General features: G+C 40.4%; 1 protein-coding gene across 1 annotated transcript in view; it reads left to right on the top strand.

The window, feature by feature from the left end:
- Window positions 1-10,244: 10,244 nt before the first annotated feature.
- LOC132114639 (voltage-dependent L-type calcium channel subunit alpha-1D-like) overlaps window positions 10,245-23,814 on the top strand; it is a 44,679-nt gene continuing 31,109 nt past the window's right edge. Inside the window, exons 1-3 of the mRNA XM_059522873.1 lie at window positions 10,245-10,497; window positions 13,988-14,306; window positions 14,493-14,598. Coding sequence (XP_059378856.1) covers window positions 10,476-10,497; window positions 13,988-14,306; window positions 14,493-14,598 — 447 coding nt within the window. The 5' untranslated portion in view covers window positions 10,245-10,475. The remainder of the gene's footprint in view (window positions 10,498-13,987; window positions 14,307-14,492; window positions 14,599-23,814) is intronic.

Genomic DNA, 23,814 nt, shown 5'->3' with positions numbered 1-23,814 from the left:
AAACTGACCCTTATTGGATTCAATCAAATTTAACAAAAATCAAAAAAAAAAAAAAAAAACCTTGTAAACCAGCAACTTTATTGCTTCTCACAAATTACAAAGTAAATGTTTTCTTGCAACCCTCCCATACAAGCCACATTTCTGGAGAATTTGTGATATTGTTGTCACATGCACACAATGACCACTCTTTGTCATAAATTCCTGCAACTGCTTCAGAGTTGCTATATGCCTCTTGGTTGCCTCTCTGATCAGTTTTCTCCTGGCTCTTTCATCCAGTTTGGAGTGACGGCCTGATCCAGGGAGGGTCATACCAAATACTGTACCTTCCACTTCTTAATAATAGACTTCACTGTGCTTCTAGGCATTGATAGAGCCTTTGATTTTTTTTTTTTTTTTTTTTTTAATCAATCTCCTGACTTGTGCCTGCTCACTGCTTTATCCCGGAGATCTTTTGACAGTGCCTTGCCACCCATAGTTGAATGCTTGCTTCAGTTGCTCTACCAAAGACTGAAATGCTCCAGTAGAACTCTTTTCATGCTGAGTTAATCAAAATGACCACAGCTCATCACAGCTGAAAGTCAAATGGCTTTGTGTGCCACTGAGAAGGTGATAACCTACACCTGATTGAGGGGGGGGGGGGGGGGTCATCCTTTTTCCAACTCAGTGATACTGTGACATGTTGGTGTTATATTTTTCCTTTGGATGTTATAAGTTGCACTGAGTAAATACAGCTGGATAAAACAAAATCTGTGTCCATCTTAATTTCTGGCTGCAAAGCACAAAATATGATTATTTCAAAGGGGATGATTCTTTTCTATACCCACTTTAATACTATACTGTAATATATGGGCTCACTATATGAGCTGCAATTCTCAAGAATAGGTCAGCAAATCTAACGTTAAAATCAGCAGGTGAATTCGCTGACATTACAATGCAAAACCAAACCCCCTTGCGTTTATACCAATGTCACATGCATTCATCTCATCTGAGCTAAGCTTTAATCTAACAGAGCACAACATGGCACTCCCTGAAGAGAGAAAGAGAAACTGAGGGAGAAATAAAAAAGAGAAAGCAAGAGAGAGGGAGACCGAGTAAAGACAGTGAGATAAATCAAAGTAATTAATCTCTTCAGAACACGATAGCAGATAAAGAGGCGAGATCATGTGAAGAAGGGTTTCCAATGAGAGATATGAGGAAAATAAAGACTTATCATTTTCTTGTGTTATTAAATGTTATGATATCATATGAGAATAAAAATCAGGAAAGGTCTAAACATGATTAAAACAAGGTGATTTAAGGGAATATTTTGTGAAAGCTGAATGCATATTAGTTAAGAAAGCTGAATACATGATAAGCAATTATGAGAATCTTTGAATTTAAACAGTTCAAGACAATTATTTATTTATGTAAAATGCCATTAGACATTTTATCAGATTATAAGGTAATTGTTACCCATAAAAATGATAACATTAACTTGGATTTTGTGGTTTTCTTTTCTTTATTCCACTTGTGTAGAACTCACAATATACACATTTAGGTGTGTGCGCGGTCAAACTGTAAATACAAACAATTCACATTTAGTATCCAGTAATGGTTTCACTTCTCACATAAGTTTCTACAACATAACATCAGACGATGATAAACATTAAAGTATAAATCAAAGATATTCCCTACAACGCAAAAATCACGTGTGGTATAGCTATTAGCATTAAACAATGTGTGTGATAAACATATTAGATCTGTTTAATGAATAAATGCAACATATATTGCTTAAATATGACAATAGGCAATATTATCTTATATCAAACCAAACATAATAGCTTAAACACATTTGGCGTTTAGGCGCTAATCGCAAATAGCGATCTACATAATGATTTTAATACACTTATAACAACAAAAAGTTACTCACCACGCTGGGAATATATAGTTTAGATTAAGGGTTTTATCTGTAGTTGTTAGAACATTAGAAAGTCTGCATATGAGCATCAACAGGGCTTTCGCACTCAGATCGGTTCAGTTCAGTTTTTTTTTCTTTCACTTGCCCTGCTTCCTAGGTGATCACATGAGCCCACAGAATCCACGTCCTTAAAGGGGCAGCACCCTACATCCCGGCCCCCAATGACCCAAACAGGTCATTTAAACAAAGTAAGGGTGATGTTACAATTAAACTTAATCAACTAAGAAGACTGGCTTCCAGGAGGCAGATCTTGTCCGCGGGACGGATGAAGACACCTGCCTGTGTTTTCACTTCCACAGTACGCACAAGTCCGTCTGCACCTGGATAGACTTGAGTAAGCAGACCTAAAGGCCAGTGATTGCGTGGTGTGTTCTCATGCAGAATAAGCACAAGATCTCCTACTTGAAGATTTCTCTTTGGTTGCAGCCATTTTTGGCGTTGTTGCAGTGCAGGCAAGTATTCCTTCAGCCATCTGCACCAAAAGACATCTGCCAGATATTGCACCTGGCGCCATCTGCGTCGGTAAAGGTCTTGTTTTACGAAGGCTCCCGGAGGTAGAGTTGGGCCTGAACGAAGCAACAACAGATGATTTGGTGTAAGTGGTAGAGGATCTGATGGGTCGTCTGATAGTTTAGTGATTGGTCTACCATTGACAATAGACTCAACGCAGCAAAACAGTGTTGCCAAACCTTCGTCATCTGGTGCCTGCTGCGACAGGACAGTGTTTAGAATGGAACGAACAGTACGAATTTGCCTCTCCCAAACACCACCCATGTGGGAGGCGGCAGGTGGATTGAAGATCCACTTTACATTGTGCTGTAGCAAGTAATCTGAAATCCTTTGTTGATTCCACTCACTGATGGCTTTCCGCAACTCTCGTAATCCACCGACGAAATTAGTCCCGTTATCCGATCGTATTTCCGTGGGTGGGCCTCTCCTGGAGATAAATCGCTGTAAGGCGTTGATAAACGAGTCAGTATCGAGGGTATGCGCAACTTCCAAGTGGATTGCTCTCGTAGTGAGACATGTAAACAAACATCCGTATCTCTTGAGCTCACTGCGTGCCTTCTTAACCAAGAATGGCCCGAAGTAGTCTGTGCACACACGCGTGAATGGAGGCTCACCTGGAGTCACTCTAGAATCAGGTAAGTCCGCCATTTGTTGAGTTTGTGGCTTAGCTTTTAACTTGCGACACTGTAGACATGATTTTAGAGTTCGGTTAATGACAGTCCGTCCCTTTAGAATCCAGAAACGTTGACGAATTTCTGCAAGTACTCGCTCTGGACCTGCATGACCCAGGCGAAGATGATAGTGACTGATAATCAGATGGGTGACGTGATGATTGTTAGGCAGGATCACTTGATGTTTTGCCTCAAAGGGAATTGGGGCATTTGTTAGTCTGCCTCCCACACGAAGGAGTTGGCTGTTTTCATCCTCAAAGGGTTTAAGCTTGAGAAGAGAACTGGGTTTTGCTTGAGAACATCCGAAGGATGCAGTTTGTATGTAATTGAGAATGGCTGATTCTGCTTGTTGGAGCTCACTTACAGTAAGAGGGTCGGATAGATGCACTCTTGTTTTCTTGCGCAACAAAGCCTTGACACGCAACAGGATAGCAGTAGCCCTTTTCAATCGATGCCAACTGGAGTATCGTTCCAGTAGTCTGTCCACTGCATTTTTCATCACTTGGTTTGGTTTTATGCTAGCTGCATAGACCACTTTGGCTCTTTTAATTTCTGCTTCATCTGGCAAATCATTTATGATCGGTTGAGCAGGCCAATGCTCCTCCTCAAGTTGGAGAAAGTGCGGACCAGAAACCCATCGTTCACTTGACAAAATCTCTCCCATGGTCATTCCTCGAGAGACATCATCCGCAGGTTTAGAAGCAGAGTCAATGTGTCTCCACTGGCATGGTTCTGAACGCTCATGTATTTTTGAAATACGGTTGGCGACGAATGTCTGGAAACGACAATGCTTGTTGTTGATGTACTGAAGTACGATGGTACTATCTGTCCAAAAGAAGGTCCTTTCAATTGGAATCTCCAAGTGGCGCTTGATATGCTGGTCCAGCTCCGAAGCAACTACAGCTGCAAGTAGCTACAGACGCGGTATGCTAATTGGCTTGATTGGTGCAAGTCTGGACTTTGACATCACCAGCCTGCAGGTGTCACCAATCCTGATGTATGAAACAGCGCCGTAAGCCAGTTCCGAAGCATCGGAAAAGTGATGGAGCTGGGTCGCTAACAAGCAACTAGCGGACGTTGGTCTAAGACATCTTGGAATTTTCAGTGCAGACAATAGAGGCAAGTCATTTAGCCATCGGTGCCACTGTGCTGCTAAGTCTACCGGCACCTCCTCATCCCAGTCGACTTTCATGCGGCACAACTCTTGAAAGATTGCCTTTGCTTTGAGAACGAATGGACTTGCAAATCCTAAAGGATCATAGATGGAACTGGTAGTGCTCAATACTCCTCTCTTTGTTGCAGGTTTGTCCACAGCTTTGACATCGAATGTGAAGCAATCTCTTTCAACATCCCAAAGGACACCCAGTGTTCGTTCAAATGGCAAATCCTCCTGGTCAAGGTTAACCTCATGTAACGACTTTGCCCAATCATCAGTTGGTATTGATTTCATCACTTCCTTAGAATTGCTTAACCATTTGGTTAATCTAAAGCCTCCACAGGTGAGTAGATCACGGAGTTCGGAAGCAAGTTTAATGGCGACCTCCACTGTTGGTACCGACTTAAGACAGTCGTCGACGTAGAAATTTCTTTTCAAGGTTTCCAAGGTGTCATTAGAGAAGTTTCCACGGTTGTCTTCAGCCACTCGTTGCAAGGCAAAATTGGCAGCACTGGGACTCCAGACACCTCCAAAAAGGTGAACCATCATACGGTAATGCTTAGGTGGTTTGTCCGGGTCATTGTCCTCCCACCACAGGAAGCGAAGCACATCTCTTTCATCAGATGGCACTCGGACTTGATAAAACATGCTCTCAATGTCCGCATTCAGAGCAACAGGTTCTTGCCTAAACTTGAGAAGAACTCCTAGTAGCTTATTGGTAAGGTCTGGGCCTTGGTAAATATGATCATTCAATGAAGTACCTTGGTACCGTGCTGCACAATCATAGACAATACGAACCTTCTCCGGCTTGCGCGGATGTAGCACCGGATGATGTGGTAGGTACCACACACAACCATCGTCTCTGTTAATGTCAGTGACTTCTTCTGCATATCCTTTCAGCAAAGAGTCTCTGATACCTTCTGTATACTTGTAATGCAAAATCGGGTCCTTCTTTAACCTCTTTCCTAGAAGGTCTAATCGATGTTTGGCTATTCCGTAGTTATTGGGCAGTCGTGGTGGATGTTCTTTGAAAGGGATTGGTAGAGTATAATGACCTTCCTCTTTGACTGCTTGCTTGTTCCATAGATCAACAACTTGCTCATCGACTACTGACAGTGAGTTATTGTTCATGTGTACTGGATCATCCAGTTTCCAAAATCTTTCAACAGCTTGTTGTAGAGTGTGGTCAGCTTGAATGAAATTGGCAGAAACAGAGGTTGAACCATCAGCTACTGGCCCATGAAGTGTCCACCCCAGGCCAGTTAGAATCGCATAGGGTTCGCCTGATTCACCGCAGCGTGTTTCACGAGGAGCAAGTATGTCTGGTTGGTCTAGACCTATCAGCAGGTGAACCTCATCAGCTAGATCAACGTCAGGTAAACTGATTTCATCAGCAATTTCCTTCAGGTGCGGCCATTGGAACACCTCATGCTGTGTGACAAAGTTGTCTAGACTTATGTTCAGGTGATCCCGACAGAGCACTCCTTTCATCAGGTAAGATTTCCTTTGTTGAGCATCTTCAACTCGTAGGTCCACCGCTAAGGTGACCACGTTGAGATTTTTGGTCTCCATGGTGTTCAGTTTAATGTTCATTTTGCGTGACTCCAGTTTAAGAGCGTGAACTAACTTCTTAGAAGCAAATGTCCCATTAGAGCCACTGTCAAGCAAAGCAAAGACATTCATAGAAAATCTGTTGTGTCTGTCTGAAACCACTACTGGCACGATGGGAAGTGCAATCTTCTTTCGACTTGCTTCAATGCACTTTCTAGTGGCATGTGCTTGAATGGCTTGAGGCGGGTCAGCAGTTGGCTCACCTCCAGTAGCTTGATTAGTAGATTGGCCGTTGTCGTTATTGTTAGAAGCTACAATGGCGGAGTGCAGCCAACTGTTGTGTTTTTTCCCACATCCAGGCACCTTGCATACCCAAGTGCGAGTACAGACTGTGCTGCGATGACCTTTCATGAAACAGTTCAGACAGAGTTGCTTTTGTTGAACAAAGGCCAAACGCTCTTGAACAGACAGAGCTCTAAAGGCTTGACACTGGTTCAGAAAGTGTCCGTCAGTGCACTTTGGACACTTAAATCTTGATGTTGGTTTTGGTGTGGATGATGTGGTGCATTCATTAGTAACTGACACTGTTGCAAATGTCTGCTTTTTCTTATTGAAAGTTGACTTAGTACTTGGTTTAGAACTTGCTGGAGAATTTCGACTGGCAGAGCTAAGGAGATTCCCAAAGATAGGATCTGCTCTCTTATCAGCTTCTGATTGAACAAGACTGACTATGTCATCTAACTTTGGCAAGCGACCAGACTTGATTATCTCATAGTTTATTGTGAGCCATCTTTTCTTTATGTCTTCAGGTAGCTTTTCCACAACTTGTAGCAAAGTGCGTCCACCATTCAGCTCTTCCTCACACTTCATTGCCTTCAAAGTGTCTCGGCAGCTGCACAGAATGTCTGCGAAGCTTTGCAACTGCTTGTTGTCTTTAATATCTTTGTGATTAAGCACTTTGTCAACCCATGCTTGTGATATCGCGTATGGATTGCCAAAACGTCTCTTCAGAATAGCCATGGCTTCAGCATAGCCCAGGCTAGAGTTGGGGTTGTACAAGCAATGTGAGATAGCATCTCTAGCTTGGCCGACAGTATACTGATGCAGTCGAGTGAGTTTCTCTTGATCTGGCACTGTCTCTTTATCAATCACAGAGGAGAACAATCTCATGAACTGCCAGTACTTTAAGGGTTCTCCATCAAACTTGATGATGTCAACTGGTGGTAGATGCATGGAATCGATGTGTGACTGATATTGTTGCCTTGATAGGTCTAGTAGTTGGCATAGAGAATTCTCATTCACTGCTGAAAGTGAGGAACGGAAGTTAATGAATGGGTTACCTGAGACAGGAGTGGAAAAGTCTTTATTTATTGTTGTTAACTCAGCCTTTCGACGATTTTCCTCCATCTCAGCATCTTTGAGTTTCAGTAAGCCTTTCAGTCCATCCATTTCCAATTCTGCATGCTGAAGTTGTAATTTAAACTCTGCACGTAGGCGTTCTTCCTGTCGAGCGATGAACATGGAAAACTCTTCCTTTTCTTTCTGTCTTAGATTTTGTAGCCCTTGAAGCTGGGTAGACAGCTGGTCTACAGAAGACATTGGAGATTTAGCAGCTTCATCAAACCTCCGCTCTTCCTCTTGGAAGTCAAGTCCATCTGAGGATTCTATGTTTGGATCCCCCATTGATGGCTTAAAGTCCTCAAACCAGCTCAAGACTGAGTGCTGCAAGTCTTGAACATCACGCAGGACCGATGTTAAATAGCCCTTAGAAGCATCAAGGTCATCATCATCTTCTAATGTTTTATGGTACATGTCATGAATTTCATTAAACCGCATAACAGCCTCATCCAAAGCAGCAAGTTTCATCTCCACTTCTTTGGGCTGGTTACCGTTCATAGAAGTTGTAATCTGTGTCATCAAGCGTGTCACTGTAGCCTTTGCACATCCACGTTGACGCTTGAGACATTTTTGTTGTTGATCAGGAGTTACACTTGTTTCTGAATCTTGGTCCATGTTGTCATTAATCTTCTTAACTCCTCGTGTTTGACTTTAATGTTACCCATAAAAATGATAACATTAACTTGGATTTTGTGGTTTTCTTTTCTTTATTCCACTTGTGTAGAACTCACAATATACACATTTAGGTGTGTGCGCGGTCAAACTGTAAATACAAACAATTCACATTTAGTATCCAGTAATGGTTTCACTTCTCACATAAGTTTCTACAACATAACATCAGACGATGATAAACATTAAAGTATAAATCAAAGATATTCCCTACAACGCAAAAATCACGTGTGGTATAGCTATTAGCATTAAACAATGTGTGTGATAAACATATTAGATCTGTTTAATGAATAAATGCAACATATATTGCTTAAATATGACAATAGGCAATATTATCTTATATCAAACCAAACATAATAGCTTAAACACATTTGGCGTTTAGGCGCTAATCGCAAATAGCGATCTACATAATGATTTTAATACACTTATAACAACAAAAAGTTACTCACCACGCTGGGAATATATAGTTTAGATTAAGGGTTTTATCTGTAGTTGTTAGAACATTAGAAAGTCTGCATATGAGCATCAACAGGGCTTTCGCACTCAGATCGGTTCAGTTCAGTTTTTTTTTCTTTCACTTGCCCTGCTTCCTAGGTGATCACATGAGCCCACAGAATCCACGTCCTTAAAGGGGCAGCACCCTACAGTAATCTTTCAAAATCCACATGCACTTTGTTTTATAAACATATTTTATGATGTCATCCTGCTGAGAGCTGAGAGTGTAACCACTAGAGGGCAATAACTGTCCATTTTTATGTGTCCATTTTAACAAGCATTTGTTTAATTACTTCACTACAGTAGTGCATAGCAGTCTACAGTAGACTATTTTATTCCTCTGTCCGTTTCTATATAGTACAGTAAGTATATATTAGTAGGCTAAGATCATTCCAAAAATTATAAAAAAAATCAAGACACTTTCTCACACTTTTCCTCTTACTATATTCAGATGTGTTTTGTTAGTGTTTATGAAAAGAATGACCTTGACTGCTGAATAGGCATAAGACTTGAGAAAATAAGATAATTTGCACTTGGACATCCATAGTAGTGAAGCAAAAAGAACATCATGGTGTGTTCAAAGGGGGGCATTGGTGCACTTTAACCCGCTGTTACTCATTGTTACAAAGACTGACTCTGCAATTAGTGTACTGTATCCCTCTGGATGACAAGTGTCTCTCAGTGCTGAATGGTGAATAACCGATAGCACTGTCTATTTAGACCATCATAAGATGGAAAATATTAAAACTATTTCCTTTTTGAAGTTAGCCCAGCATTTTGTGTTCATATTAACATTCATATTATGTTTTTTGAAGGTGCCTGAATTTGCCTTGAATCAAACATCTTTGAAGCAGTACATGCGTGCGGAGATTACACCGACTTAGACTTAGAGTAAAGTCATGGGAATGTCAGGAGGAATTCATTTGCAGACAAAAGCTTCAAGCTGATTTTAATGTACGACAAGTGCAGGTAACCTCTTCCCCAGGGATAACTGTGCTTGATAAGCTGATTTCTGTTCCCACTTGTATTTAAAAGACATACAGACGATGCTAGATCTTTGTACAGGTCTAATAAGGCATGCTGTTCCAGAAGTCACATTTGTTTGAATTTTAGCAACTTTTATTTATTTTAATTTTTTTTTTACTTATTTTAGTCATCAGTAATGTACATTGCAGTTTTTTATGATGATGATAATATTATGTTATTAAGTTATTGTTTACTGCAATATATTTTTTATAGTTTACAAAGGTTGGTACATTAATGTAATTTCATGGCATGTATTGTACAGATAGGAAATTTGTTTTTTTTTTTCAATTTGGAAACACAGCTAAAAGTACTGTACATATTTTACTGTTTATTTTAGTCCATATCTGGGATGGACAGCCTAATTTTTTTTAGGGATTTTTTTTTCTCCCCAGATACCTTCCCCTTGTTATCTGTAAACCTTTAAATTTAAATAAAAATTGAATAAGTAAATCAATAACTGCATTTTGATCTGCCATGCTCGGATAGCTATCCTACATGCAGTCGCGCTCGTGAGCAGTGTGTGTGTGTGTGTGTGTGTGTGTGTGTGTGTGTGTGTGTGTAGACTCATCCGTTGCGTTAGAAAATGAGAAAAGACTCGCCCACATTTTCTGTCGACGCTCCATAAAATCGTTTGCCCAATATCCCTCCCTTTAATAAGTTTCTAGGCTGCATGTCCCTTTAAACGAGTCATTTTTCTTTAATCCTGAATTGATGGCTTAAATGCGGAGATAGATGGAGAACAGAGGATGCGCTTTATTTAGTAACGTCTATACTTTTTATTTTTTGTCCCTAACGTGCTCAAAGTTAGACGCTTCTGTTGTTTTCAAACCATCTTAATACAACTCCATTGATTCAGAATGAAAAGCATTTAGGAGGTGACTGAACGCATCTTTGGATACAAGTCCAGGACTGCACAACTGGAAAACTGTCTGCTTTCAAAGAAAAAGCTCATTTTGGAAAAATGTCTCAAAAATGTGAGTGAAGAAACAAACGTCAGGATCATGCGTTCTGCTCCAATGAGGTCAAAGTGACAATCTCCGACATGTATGAGGAGAACCGAAAAAGTAAGTTTTATTTTATTACTTAATTCATATAATCATTATATATATATATATATATATATATATATATATATATATATATAAATCATTATACGTATAAGTGACAATCTCCGACATGTATGAGGAGAACGGAAAAAGTAAGTTTTATTTTATTACTAAATTCATATAATCATTACACACACACACACACACACACACACACCACGTTGTGTAGCCACCTTTTTAGTTGTCATATATCAAATCGCTGTGTAAACTTGTGTCCGTGTCTATAGGAAATGTGCAGTAATTTTATTTCAGTTTAGGTTTAACTGCTCTTCAACAGTTAAGTCAGTTAAGTCTTTATATAACCACACAAAAATTTAAAAATGACATGACACAAAAACAATCCACTAAACCTTAACTAATTAGCAGAAAATATTATAAAACGCCATTAGAAAATTACATTAAATAAAAAAAAAAAAAAAAAGAATTCAACACCGCTGTGATGATTTATGCAGAAAATTTTGGCAATACTTCTTCATTTATAAATCTACTGTAAAAAATATGTTAACATTTGGATGGGTTACTTAAAAACTGAATTATATATATATATATATATATATATATATATATATATATATATATATATATATATATATATATATATATATATATATACACACTCACACAGAGAGAGAGAGAGAGAGAGAGAGAGAGAAAGGTAGTTTATCCTATAAACAGGTTTTTACTGTTACACTATTTGCAATCTTAAAACAAACACTCTAACCATTTTAACCATGTGAAATAATAGTTGAAGTAGGGAAACTGCACCTCATCTGTCAGAATAATTGACAGTTGTACTAATTACAGCAACACAAAATGTTATACATGTTAATTATAATGAAAGATGAAGGTTTTGAACCATTAGCTCTGTAGAGATGGAAGTATGAATCTATTTTTCAATTTATATTTCGTGTTTGCAGCACCAGATGTTTCACCGCCACAGGGTCATTTTGAGAGCACAACCTGCACATGCGCTTTATGATGAATTTCTGATTGCAGGCAACCCACAATTACAGATATAATTTGACTTCCATCATAGCCCAGTAACCCCAGCACTGCAGGTTAATTCACGTAGTAGAGTGTAATGCAGGGCCTCTGGAGACAGCAAATGTATATTCTGCTGGTAGTAAGTTTGATTAAATGGTCGTCTAATCTTTGTTCCCTACCTAGAACAAGAACCAAATCCTTCTGCTTTAGAAACAAGCATGCACATGAGAATTGTTGTATGTGTCTCTTTGCACATGTTTCTACATCCTTTAGGTCATTCCATTAAAATAAATAAAATATAGATAATATACAAAAGCATTGACCTATGTAATATATCAATATGCAGAGCACTTAAATTGGTGTTTTAGCCGTCAACTGAAAAAATAATGCCATACTGCAAGGTAATATTATTTTTTATTATTTATTTATTTTTTATTAAGTCCAAATCAACTGTCTTACAAAAGAGCTTCATGCTTGTTTAATCATCATCTATTAGTGAGAATCATAAAATTGTCTCAGTATCCACAGCCACACAATTATTAGCGCACACTGTCATGGTTTTAAATTACAGACAAAAATTAAATGAACAGTTCATGCTTTTGAGGTCAGTTTTGTTTATCCAGTATGTTCTAGACACTGATAAAGCTTGTTTATGTAAATTTCGTAACTGTAAACTTCAAACTCAACCCCGTGTGAAATTATAGACACACAGCAAATATAATGCCATGATTGAAAACTCAACAAACCTGTGTTTAAAGTAAAAAAAAAGGGCCTGTTGGCTTGTGTAAGCCATCCCAGTGAGGGTTACACAGAACTGCAGCCAAAACAAAAACTCATTTTTCATAATACCTTCTTTTAATGACGCGCTAAATTGGCCCCTCAATTTCCATTTAGAGCGTGTCCTTATCAGCGCAGTGCAGCAGTCATGATAGCTCACTTTACAAACCTCACACAGGAGTTTATTTCTCTCTCCTGCCTGCCCTTTTGAAATGTTCAGTGAAAGTACTGATTGCTGTTATCTCTGGCTAATAGGTTTCCCTTCGGTCTCACCGAGGTCTTATAATTCGTTATCTGCACAGTGTCCTCACGATCTCTCTCTTACCCCTACCCTATCTATGACTTTCTCTGTTAGCTGTCAGCTAGCTGTGCTAGAGGCTAACATCATAAATCCACAGGTACTCACATATGAAACCGCTGGCCCAGAATCCCACTCTGCACCCCCTCTCACAGTGGGAAGTAGGTCACAGCTGTTACTGTGTGGTCCTCCTCACCTAGTACAGAGGCCTCTTTTTCATCAGAGACTGTGGCAGATTAGAAAGCTTTGTCTTCTTTATCTCCCTCACCCTCTTTAATATGATCGGAGTCATTCGAGTTTCATATACAGTAGTTAATGCTGTGAGTTAGACCCATGGCTCAACAATAAGGATGACCCACTGGCCTGGGGCAGTTTGGGGAGATTTTCGGGGCAGCTGACCAAACTGTTGCCCGAAGTGTAACTTGCCCTGTTGGGCTGGTTCTATATCTTAAGATTTGATGAAAAATTACATGTATAAAAAAATGTATAATAATATATTTTTCTTTATTGTAAATTAAATAATAAAAATATTATATTATGTACTTAAGATTATACATTTCAAATTATAAATGTAAATATAAATTACACATTTAAATTCATAGCATTTAAAGGCATACTTTTTATTGTTGTTTTAGGGCAAATAAACAAGTAGAAATTTGAACAGGAGTAGAAGTAAGTGGAAAAATACTTATTGTTAAGCTTTGGTGAAGAATAATCAGTAATTTCTGTCGACACATGAAGAAAAATTGTAACACATTCCTAGCCAATCAGGACTGAAGTAATGTGGAGCAGGATTTTGGATATGACCAAAAAAATTAATAAATAAATAAAAGAATAATCTGATTAACATTGAAGAAAAGCTTTTCTCATCTGATGTTTATCACAACTCAGGACAAAGCAGGCAACAGGATATTTTTTGGGGTTATACCTTTATATGAAATGCTATATGTATGTTTTATTGGTTCTTATTAGTTAAAAAAATAAAATTTGATAAAAAATACAGTAAAAACAGTGATATAGTACAATTTAAAATAACTGTTTATATTTTAATATATTTTAAAATGGAGTTCTTCTTCACTGTAACATGATTCTTCAGAAATTATTCTAATATGCTGCTTAATAAACATAATCAATGTTGAAACAGTTGTGCTACTTAATATTTTTGTGAAAACACGACTTTTTTTAAGGGTTCTTTGATGAATAGAAAGTTCAAAAGTTCACCATTTGATAGAAACAGAAACTTTTAGTAACATTAATATTTTTGATCAATTTAATGTATCATTGTCACTTATTGGCAATGCATTAGTTACTTTCAGTTCAGATACTGGTTGTTTGCTGTGTCATTCAGGCATATGACCCTTTATTAAGTGACTAAACCTCTCTCTTTAGGGAATGGGTACTCCAACGAGGAAGAGGAGGGTGGTGGCGAAGCGGAAGAGGAGGAAGAGGAGGGAGGTGAAGGAGGAGAGGGCGATGAGGGCGACGAGGAAGAGAAAGACGAGTGGGTGGAAAATGGACAGCCAAAGATGAACCGTACAGAAACGCTCAACTCCACCACCAGCTCTACTGGAACACAGAAGAAGAAGAGTCAGCATGTAAAGAAGCAGATCCAGGGCTCCAACCAAGTCCAACGTGCCCCCAGAGCACTTTTCTGCCTTAAATTGAACAACCCCATCCGCAGGGCCGCCCTTCACCTTGTGGAGTGGAAGTATCCATTGCAACTTAGTCAATGACAGAAAACAAAGTTTCATCTACTACTAATAGTGATAAACGTCAAGCTTTCAAACTGTTTACCACTATCTGCTGTAAAAACAACTACTAACTTGCTAAATAATATCTGTTGAATGTAACGGCACTCTATTAAGATCATGTTTACCTTAACAAATGACTCCAGACCATTTGATATCTTTATTCTCCTAGCCATCTTTGCTAACTGTGTTGCTTTGGGGGTCTCCAAGCCTTTTCCTGAAGATGACTCGAACGCCACCAACCATGACCTAGTAAGTATTGCTCTCTCTCTCTTTCTCTCGAGACTTTGAAATTGGAGTACTGTAAATTTCAGTTCAGCTTAGAACTGAAAAGGGATTGAAGAACATTCATGGACAACTAGCTTCTAGGTTTAGGTACAAACATTAATGACAAGTTCCTTTATCTAAAAAAAATAAGGTTCTTTAAAGGTTCTTTACATGTAGTAACGATTCTATTTAGAACCATAGCATCCTGAAGAAGCCTTTTATGCTGAAATGGTTCTTTTTGTTAGATTTTAGGGTTCTTTATTTTTAGGGTTCTCCGTCTTTTTGTTTTTCAAATCACCTAACTGTCAAAGCTCCTCATTACTGATTTTCTGGAGCTTAGCCATCTAACGACACAGACTGCCAACACACTCTTAACAGGTAAATAATTTCATTCTTTAATTAAAATACAAATTTAACTTTAAAATTGTAACTGGTTTCCAAGCAAACATGTTCTTTTCTCTTTTTAGTTTTTTGGTCACATGCAAGTGTGAGCAGGTCTGTTACATTGAGGATACTTCTCTTCTCCACTAAGTAAGTAACAGAGACATTGAATTTATAATACATATTGTTACAATTTATTTTTTCTTTAATTTAACACTAACTATTAATTCTATTTCTATTCTACTTGTTGGGGATTGCCCCACTGATTGCTAGTTTTTAATGGTGTTAACCACTTCAGTACTCTGATCAGGGAGGAGTCATCAGATTTCGTTTCCACTTTTATTTTGTGCAAGTTTCAACCTTGTACACATGACAGTATACAACTGAGGTAGTTTCTGTAATAAACAAATAAACAAAATAAATGACTTGTCTACATACTGTTATGATTCAACAGTAAATTACGAATGAAACATTATCAACAACTCTCATATATCCCTTTACAATACTAAGAAAGAAAGGATATAAACTATGGAAATAAATACAATAGCATAAATCACATTATGCTGCATTATTATAACAACAGATAACAAACTGTAAAATATAGGATTATACACATAAGGGGAAGAATTAAACATATTCATATTGCAAATATTAGTGGTATTAGCGTCCGTGCTAGCGCGAGTGCGCTGATAATTACACAGATCACAAAACAGCGGCAATATTGGCTTAGTGCCAGAAATAGTTGCCGCGCACACAAACATTCCGCATTAAACATAGAATCGTATTATGAACTTACTTTGTCAGTAACTTTAACTTGCACTCAAGGATATTGCTCACGAGTGGAAAGTCTGCACACGCTATGAAACTCCAGCTACAAAACTCCGGCTGCTGCGCTTGCGTAGCAGAGAATACCTCACTTACGTTAGAATTGTATCTGTTTCAAACTACATAGCGCATCTTCCGTAACTTAACACATTAGCAGAATAAATTACGGACAATAAGAGAAAAACCATAAAGAATTCACAACAGCCGCCCCCACATTTGAGCAGTAAATGTGCAAGTAAATGAATTCTTTAAGAGTCTTTAGTATCATCCTCAAAAGCTGGCAACAGAATCAGGCGGGCAACTGGCCTTGTGTACACTTTGCCCTTGACAAGGACATCTGCTGTTCTCACACATCCATCCTTACTGACCACAGTCATTATTTTTGGTAAACGACTTCTCAGTCTGTATGTAAAATTGTGAAAATAAAAATCAAATCAAATCACAGTCTTTACCACTTTACCAATAGGCCACTGAGCTCTGGGAAGTTGTGGATCAATTATCAAGACCACTGAGCCTACTGCCAAATTGTCAGATGGTTTGTGCCATTTCTGGTGTGTCTGAAGTACAGGTAAGTAGTTCCTTGTAAATTGATACCAAAACTGGTCCACAAGATTTTGACAATGTCGCCATCTGCGCCGCCCCATTTCTCCTGAGGCATATGCCACAAGCGGAAGTGATGCATCCCGCCGCCCCATGAGGAGAAGGTTTGGTGTAATGGGATCGAGGTCTGCAACATCTGCTGAGACGTATCCAAGGGGTTTTGAATTCAAAATGCACTCTACCTCCACTAAAACTGTAGACAGGACATCTTCAGAGACAGACTGGCTTCCAACTGCCACTTGGAGAGCAGCTTTAATGGAGCGGACCTCTCGCTCCCAAACACCACCAAAATGAGGAGCATTAGGCGGATTGAATTTGAAGAGGATCTGGTAATCGGCTAATTGCTCCTTTAATTGGGGTTCCATAGCTGCAAAGGCTTCTCGCAGTTCTCGTTCAGCACCACGAAAGTTTGTGCCACAATCGGACCTGATCTCCTTTGGACTGCCACGTCTGGCTATGAATCGCCGGAGAGCAAGCAGGAAAGCGTCCACATCCATGGAGTTGAGAAGCTCTATGTGGACAGCTCTTGTGGTGAGGCATTTGAAAATGACACCCCAACGTTTCTCAATCCTTCTGCCTATTTTAACGTGATACGGGCCGAAACAGTCCACTCCTGTAGAATAAAATGGTGGGCAGAGAAGCCTGAGCCGCTCTGGCGGCAAATCTGCCATTGGTGGTACCTTGGGCTGCGCTCGCCATCGTTGACAGGATACACAGTTAAGCTGGTGGTGTTTAACAGCTTGGCGTCCTCGTAAGATCCAGTATTGCCTACGTATTTCTGCATACACTCGTTCTGTACCCGGGTGCAACAAGCGCTCGTCAAAGTCTTTAATGAGAAGCTTTGTTGCTGGATGCTGTGGATCTAGCACTATTGGATGAATTTGTTCCACACTTGGGCTTTCCAGTCTCCGTAATCGCCCTCCAACTCTGAGTACATTAGTCTCTGGATCCCACTCTGGAGCAAGACATGTTAGTCGACTGTGGATTGGTATATGTTTGTGTGTTTTAAGAGCTGTTTGTCCTCAGGTAAACTCTGAGCTTGACACTCTCTCAGTAGTAGCAATTCTGCTTCACGGTGATCTATGAGCTGGGTTTTATCCGAATCATCTGTTACCTTTCGACATGTCTGTCGAGTTGCCTCCACTAACTCTTTCCATGTGCTGAACTGAGTAACATCTGGAAGGGTTTGATCTGGGTCCATAATGGTTAGGCAGCAGATAGTAAACCCTTTCAGTTCAGGTAGCTCTTCTGACTTTACCTGTTCAGGTCTCTTTGGCCAGTGCTCATGACCCAATTTTAAAAATGATGGCCCCTGACTCCAACGACCAGGCCCAGTAAAACTTAAGTGTGATTTACCTCTTGTGATATCGTCTGCTGGGTTCTGCTGCGTGTCCACGTAGCGCCAAACACTGTGCTCTGTCAACTCCTGTATTTCTGAGACTCGTGTTCCAACAAAGACTTTGAACCTACAAGAATCTGACTGAAGCCACTCTAACACAGTTGTAGAATCTGTCCAGAGAATTGTCTGCTGGATGGTAAGAGTGTGTTCGTCATTCAAAAGCTTTGCTAACTGTGCTCCTGCCAATGCTGCGCATAATTCCAAGCGAGGCATGGACTGTTGCCTCTTGGGAGCAACTCGCGATCTAGCCATTACAAAGGAAGTATGAATGACATCTTCGGTGGCCTCTACCAAGTAAGCTACTGCCCCATACGCTCTCTCAGATGCGTCACAGAATATATGGAGGTCATGCTTTTGGTGAGCATTGTTGGGAACTGATGAATAACAGCGAGGAATGGTTATCACACTAAGATGCTGTAACTCACTTTCCCAGGTGTTCCAGGCAGCATAAAGATCAGGCGGCAAGTTTGGGTCATCCCATTCTCTTTTTTTGGACCATAGCCTTTGAATGAGCACCTTTGCTCGGGTGGTGAAAGGTACAATGAAGCCCAAAGGATCATACTGCGTGGCTAGCACTTGATAAGCTGTTCTCATTGTTAGTGCGGCATATTCAATGGGACGATAGTGGTATCCTAGGGTATCAGCAGCACAATTCCACCGGAGACCCAATGTTGGCTCCATTGGATCAGTCTTGCTCTGCCCCAACCATTGTTCTGCCGACAAGGACCTTGCTTCCGTGGGTAAATGTGATATCACTGATGGTTGGTTGCTAGCCCATTGTCTGAGGTCAAATCCACCCTCTGATAGAAGACTGCGCAGTTGATCAATTGTTAGCTTGACCTCGGATGTGGTTGGAAAGCTTGCCAGATAGTTGTCCACATAAAAGTTCTGCTGCACTGTTTGTAGAGCATCTGGGTAATTCTCTTGGTTATTCCGAGCATGCTGTTGCACAGCGAAAATGGCACAACATGGGCTGCTAGTTGTACCAAACGGCAAAACCTGCCATTCATAGACGTCTGGACAGTTGTCACAGTGTAAATCTCGCCAGATGAAGTGGAGTAGAGGTCTGTCCTCAGGCAACAGACGGACCTGATGGAACAGTCCGCGAATGTCCGCACTAACAGCCACTTGGTGTTGTCTGAATCTCAAGAGGACCCCCAACAATGATGGGCCAAGAGCAGGGCCAGGCAGAAGCTGATCATTCAGCGAAAACCTTGATATTTGAATGAGCAATTGAAGACCAGCCTTGGTTTATCATTGTGGCACACCAAGTGGTGGGGGATGTACCATGCCTCCTCGGAGTTGGTAACTTCTTCAGGTTGGAGCTTCATAACATAACCTGCTTTAACAAGCTTATTAATCTCACCAGAGTATATAGCAGCTTTCTCTGGGTCTCTCTGGAGCTTCCTCTCTGTGCTCCTCAGACTAGGCATAACAGATTGAATTCTACTTATGAGTTTTGGAGCTCCAGGTCTGCGGAGGAGGGGGGTGGTATACCTTTGTATTTCCTCCACCTCAATCCTCTGTGTTCGGCCTTCGAGAAGTTTAATTGCCTCCTGATCTTCTTTGGATCGAACCACTACTTTTTCATTTCGATATGGCAGGACGTCAAGCTGCCATAATTTCTCAACATTACGACAGAGCAGGTAATTTGGACAGCCAGTTGAAATGAAAAGACACTGTTGCACTGAGTTGTGACTTGGCGTGTAGTCCTCTGCCCCTTGTAGGGCCCACCCCAGGGCTGTGTGCACTGCAACTGGACCACCTCTGGTTCCTCGACGGACTGGCTGATCTGCTGTGATAAGATGGACGTAGTCTGATCCTATCAGCTCCAGTGGACGCACATTGTGGAATGACTGTAACGGAAGCTCTCTGAGGTGAGCGTACCGTTTTTGAAGTCTCTGCACTGGATATGATTGCTCTACTAAATCCAGACCCGAAGCTGTGAAGGCCCCACGTATCTGGAAGCGCCTCCCTGGTTCACTCTTTGGAGAAATTTCCAAGTTAATCTTGAACCCGGAAAGGTGAGTGATGTCGGATCTTACTGTACGTAGAGCCAGTGTTTCAGGTTCACCCTCCAACTGAAGATTGTGGACGGCTATTGGTAAAATCATGGTTCTCTGCGCTCCATCGTCCAGTATAGCGTAAGTCTCCACTGACCTGAACTCGCTATGTAGCAGCACCGGTACCACTTTGAGAAGCACTCTGCAGGTCACATTAGCAGGAGTAAGATAAATGCGACTCTCTGATGTGCTTGATGTACAGTTTGTTGGATCATCACAGGCTATACGATGAAGCACCTGGAGATGTATTCCACCACATTCACAGCATGGCTTTTTGAGGTTGCATATCTCGGGTACATGTAATCGGGCACATCGCCAGCATCTCTTTCCATCACAAATCCACTTCTGAAGGTCAGTTACCGACTGCTCTTTGACTTTATCACAACGGGTAATGTAATGCTCTTTACTGTTGCAAAAGAGGCAGTGTACCTTGAATGGTTTCTTAAGCTTTAGCTCTTTAGGGGAGGTAGAAAGCGCCGTCTCTGCTTGGGATGCACCATGATAAACAACTAGATTTGAACCCTTTGTTTTAACTGGGGGTTTCTCTTTACTGACCCCTGGAAGTCTCTCATGCTGGTAACGCTGTACTAACCGAATGGACAGTCTCTGCTGTTGTGCCTTAACCTGCAGCCATCCAGCAAAGTCCTGTAGATTATAAGGGTTAAGACTTATGGAGTTAAGCTTTCCCTGCTGTTGAAGGAACTCAATGAAGCCATCCCGTAGATACTTTGGCAGCTTGCTAAGCAGGCGGTCTACATGTGAACAGCAATTAAGCTCCATCCCTCTTGGTCCTTCTAGGGACAGCAGCATACTGACTAGGAGATGAACTCGCAAAGCAAAGCTCTGAAAGCTGTGGCTATCATTGGGCTTGACATCTGGTGATGTGAGGATGGCTGCTATCTCACTTTGTGCCAGTTGATGTGGCTGGCCATACTGTAACTGCAGTGCTTGCATAGCTGCTGAATACGGATATGGGTGATGTCGACAGGACTGCGCTATCATCTGAGCTTCAGGCAGTTTAAGATGTTCCAACAGTACATGATATTTATACTTCTCTGTTAGTTCTGGGTAAGGCTCAAGCAAATTGTCCAATGCCAGCTTCACATTTGCAAATTCTCTTTCACTGTCACTTGTGAAGTCTGGAATTTTAGGCTTAGGGGGGCTATACAATGTCCGCTGAGCTGAACCTGGTGGGGCTGCTGTCTGCGTTGGCAACAGCTGTGGAGGGACGACAACTGGTGCAGGGCTCATGGAAGGGAGTAAGCCAGGAATCATGTTTTGAGAGGGTAACGTTGATGGCATCATTGTTTGATAAGGAGGGACATGACTGGATGAAGTAAATACATTCACTGGGTCTATCTTTGATTGTGGTGTAACAAGATAGCCATGAGGTGCCATAAGATGTTGATAGACAGGTGATGGCGAAATCAGCTGTTGTGGCTTAAGGGGCTGGAATGATCGTTCAGTGTCATGAGTCAAAGCTCGTTCCTGACCAGGCAGAATTCTGGAAGAATGAGATGAGAAAGGCTCATATACTTGGGGTTGTGAAAGATGTGAAACAGGAGATGCTATGCCAGATGAGATGGGAGAAAACAGTAAACCTGCAGTCTTGGATTGTTGTGGATGGATCGGAGTGAATCCAAAATTGCAACTCTGTAATTCTGCTTTAGAGATAGCACCTGTCTCATGTGACTTTTCTTCATGTATCACTGGGGTGCATACCGTAGCCTGTGTGCTGACATTTGCCACTGTGTCATGTGGGTGTATGGGCGGAGGGCTTAATGAACTAGAAGGTGCTGGAAAAGATGGTGGTGATGCAATAGCCTGTACTGGTTCATTGTCCTCCTCATCCTCTTCCCTCAAGAAAGATTTGATGTGTTCCATCATTTCGTTTCGGCGGTGCTTACGTTTCTTAAGTTGGTCTAGTTTCCTGAGAAGATCGTCCATTTCAACTGTCTCTTCTTCCTCCCTCGCGTTCATGGATTCCATGAGTTTAGTCAATGAGTCCATACTCAGTACATCTGCTTGACTTGGACTAGGCGTGACTCGACGTATACCTTGAATGGATGCTGCATCTGCTTGACTTGTATACACTGCGGCTGCTGCTCCTCTATGCTCCTCTGACTCCCTCTGAACAGGACTGGAAGAAAGGGCAGGTCGGTGATGGAAGTCAAGGATGTAATCTTCAAGGTGTCTGGGGGCTTGACCTCGCCGTGACGGTCTTGCTTGTGTATCAGCATGGAGAAGTGATGTTGGTTTATCATCTGATGACATTCTGAAGCAGTCAAGATCCGGCTCGAAGGACCATTTGTTGGGGATTGCCCCACTGATTGCTAGTTTTTAATGGTGTTAACCACTTCAGTACTCTGATCAGGGAGGAGTCATCAGATTTCGTTTCCACTTTTATTTTGTGCAAGTTTCAACCTTGTACACATGACAGTATACAACTGAGGTAGTTTCTGTAATAAACAAATAAACAAAATAAATGACTTGTCTACATACTGTTATGATTCAACAGTAAATTACGAATGAAACATTATCAACAACTCTCATATATCCCCTTACAATACTAAGAAAGAAAGGATATAAACTATGGAAATAAATACAATAGCATAAATCACATTATGCTGCATTATTATAACAACAGATAACAAACTGTAAAATATAGGATTATACACATAAGGGGAAGAATTAAACATATTCATATTGCAAATATTAGTGGTATTAGCGTCCGTGCTAGCGCGAGTGCGCTGATAATTACACAGATCACAAAACAGCGGCAATATTGGCTTAGTGCCAGAAATAGTTGCCGCGCACACAAACATTCCGCATTAAAAATAGAATCGTATTATGAACTTACTTTGTCAGTAACTTTAACTTGCACTCAAGGATGTTGCTCACGAGTGGAAAGTCTGCACACGCTATGAAACTCCAGCTACAAAACTCCGGCTGCTGCGCTTGCGTAGCAGAGAATACCTCACTTACGTTAGAATTGTATCTGCTTCAAACTACATAGCGCATCTTCCGTAACTTAACACATTAGCAGAATAAATTACGGACAATAAGAGAAAAACCATAAAGAATTCACAACACTACTACTTGTTTTCTTTTTAATTATTATAAAAAAAAATAAGAACTTGACCCTTGAATACTAGCTCTGTCTATTTTCTATCTACTTTTTATTATCTTTATTTATTATAAAAAATAAAATAAAGAAATAATTAAGAAGCCTACTTCATTAGATTAACTGGGACTTGTCACAACACTTATATATTGTCACTCTTTTGTCATTTTGGTTGCTTCTATTACCCACATTTGTAAGTTGCTTTGGTGATTGAATAAATGATTAAATGTAAATCTAATTTAATTATTACTTGGGTTTATGCATAAACATACCCAGTCACAAAAATATTAAAGCTATCCCATGAATTTATATCACTTTTTTGCTTTTAACACTGTGAAGATCTCACATTCTGCCCATTTTTGCTTTTGGCCTTCATAAACATAATTGTTTTTACATGAACAAATGACAACTCTAAACTCAATTGTGTATTTCAGATGCATCAATATCCCACAACCTGAAACTCAACTGCCACTAAAACTGGCACTCAATCACACCAAATATGATGGACTTAAAGGCATCATACATGACTATGAAGGGGTTTATCCATAAAAATAATATTGTGAAGTGCTCACATACTACTTCTGACCCCCATAAACATTTTTTTTACATAGACAACTGGAAGGAGGCTCATTGTAACTCTAAACTCAATTGTGTATTTCAGATGCTATCACATCCTGCAACCTCATCATCTGCAGAGAGAAACGGTCACTCAGTCACACCAAAACACACATGATGATGGACTTACAGACATCATAGAGGACTGTGAAAATACATTTTTTTACTGTAACCTCTTCTTAAACTACTTTCTG

The sequence above is a fragment of the Carassius carassius genome, chromosome 34, assembly GCF_963082965.1.
Source record: "Carassius carassius chromosome 34, fCarCar2.1, whole genome shotgun sequence".
Taxonomy (NCBI): domain Eukaryota; kingdom Metazoa; phylum Chordata; class Actinopteri; order Cypriniformes; family Cyprinidae; genus Carassius; species Carassius carassius.
Note: the sequence above shows the minus strand (reverse complement) of the source record. Positions and strands in the feature narration are given on the sequence as shown.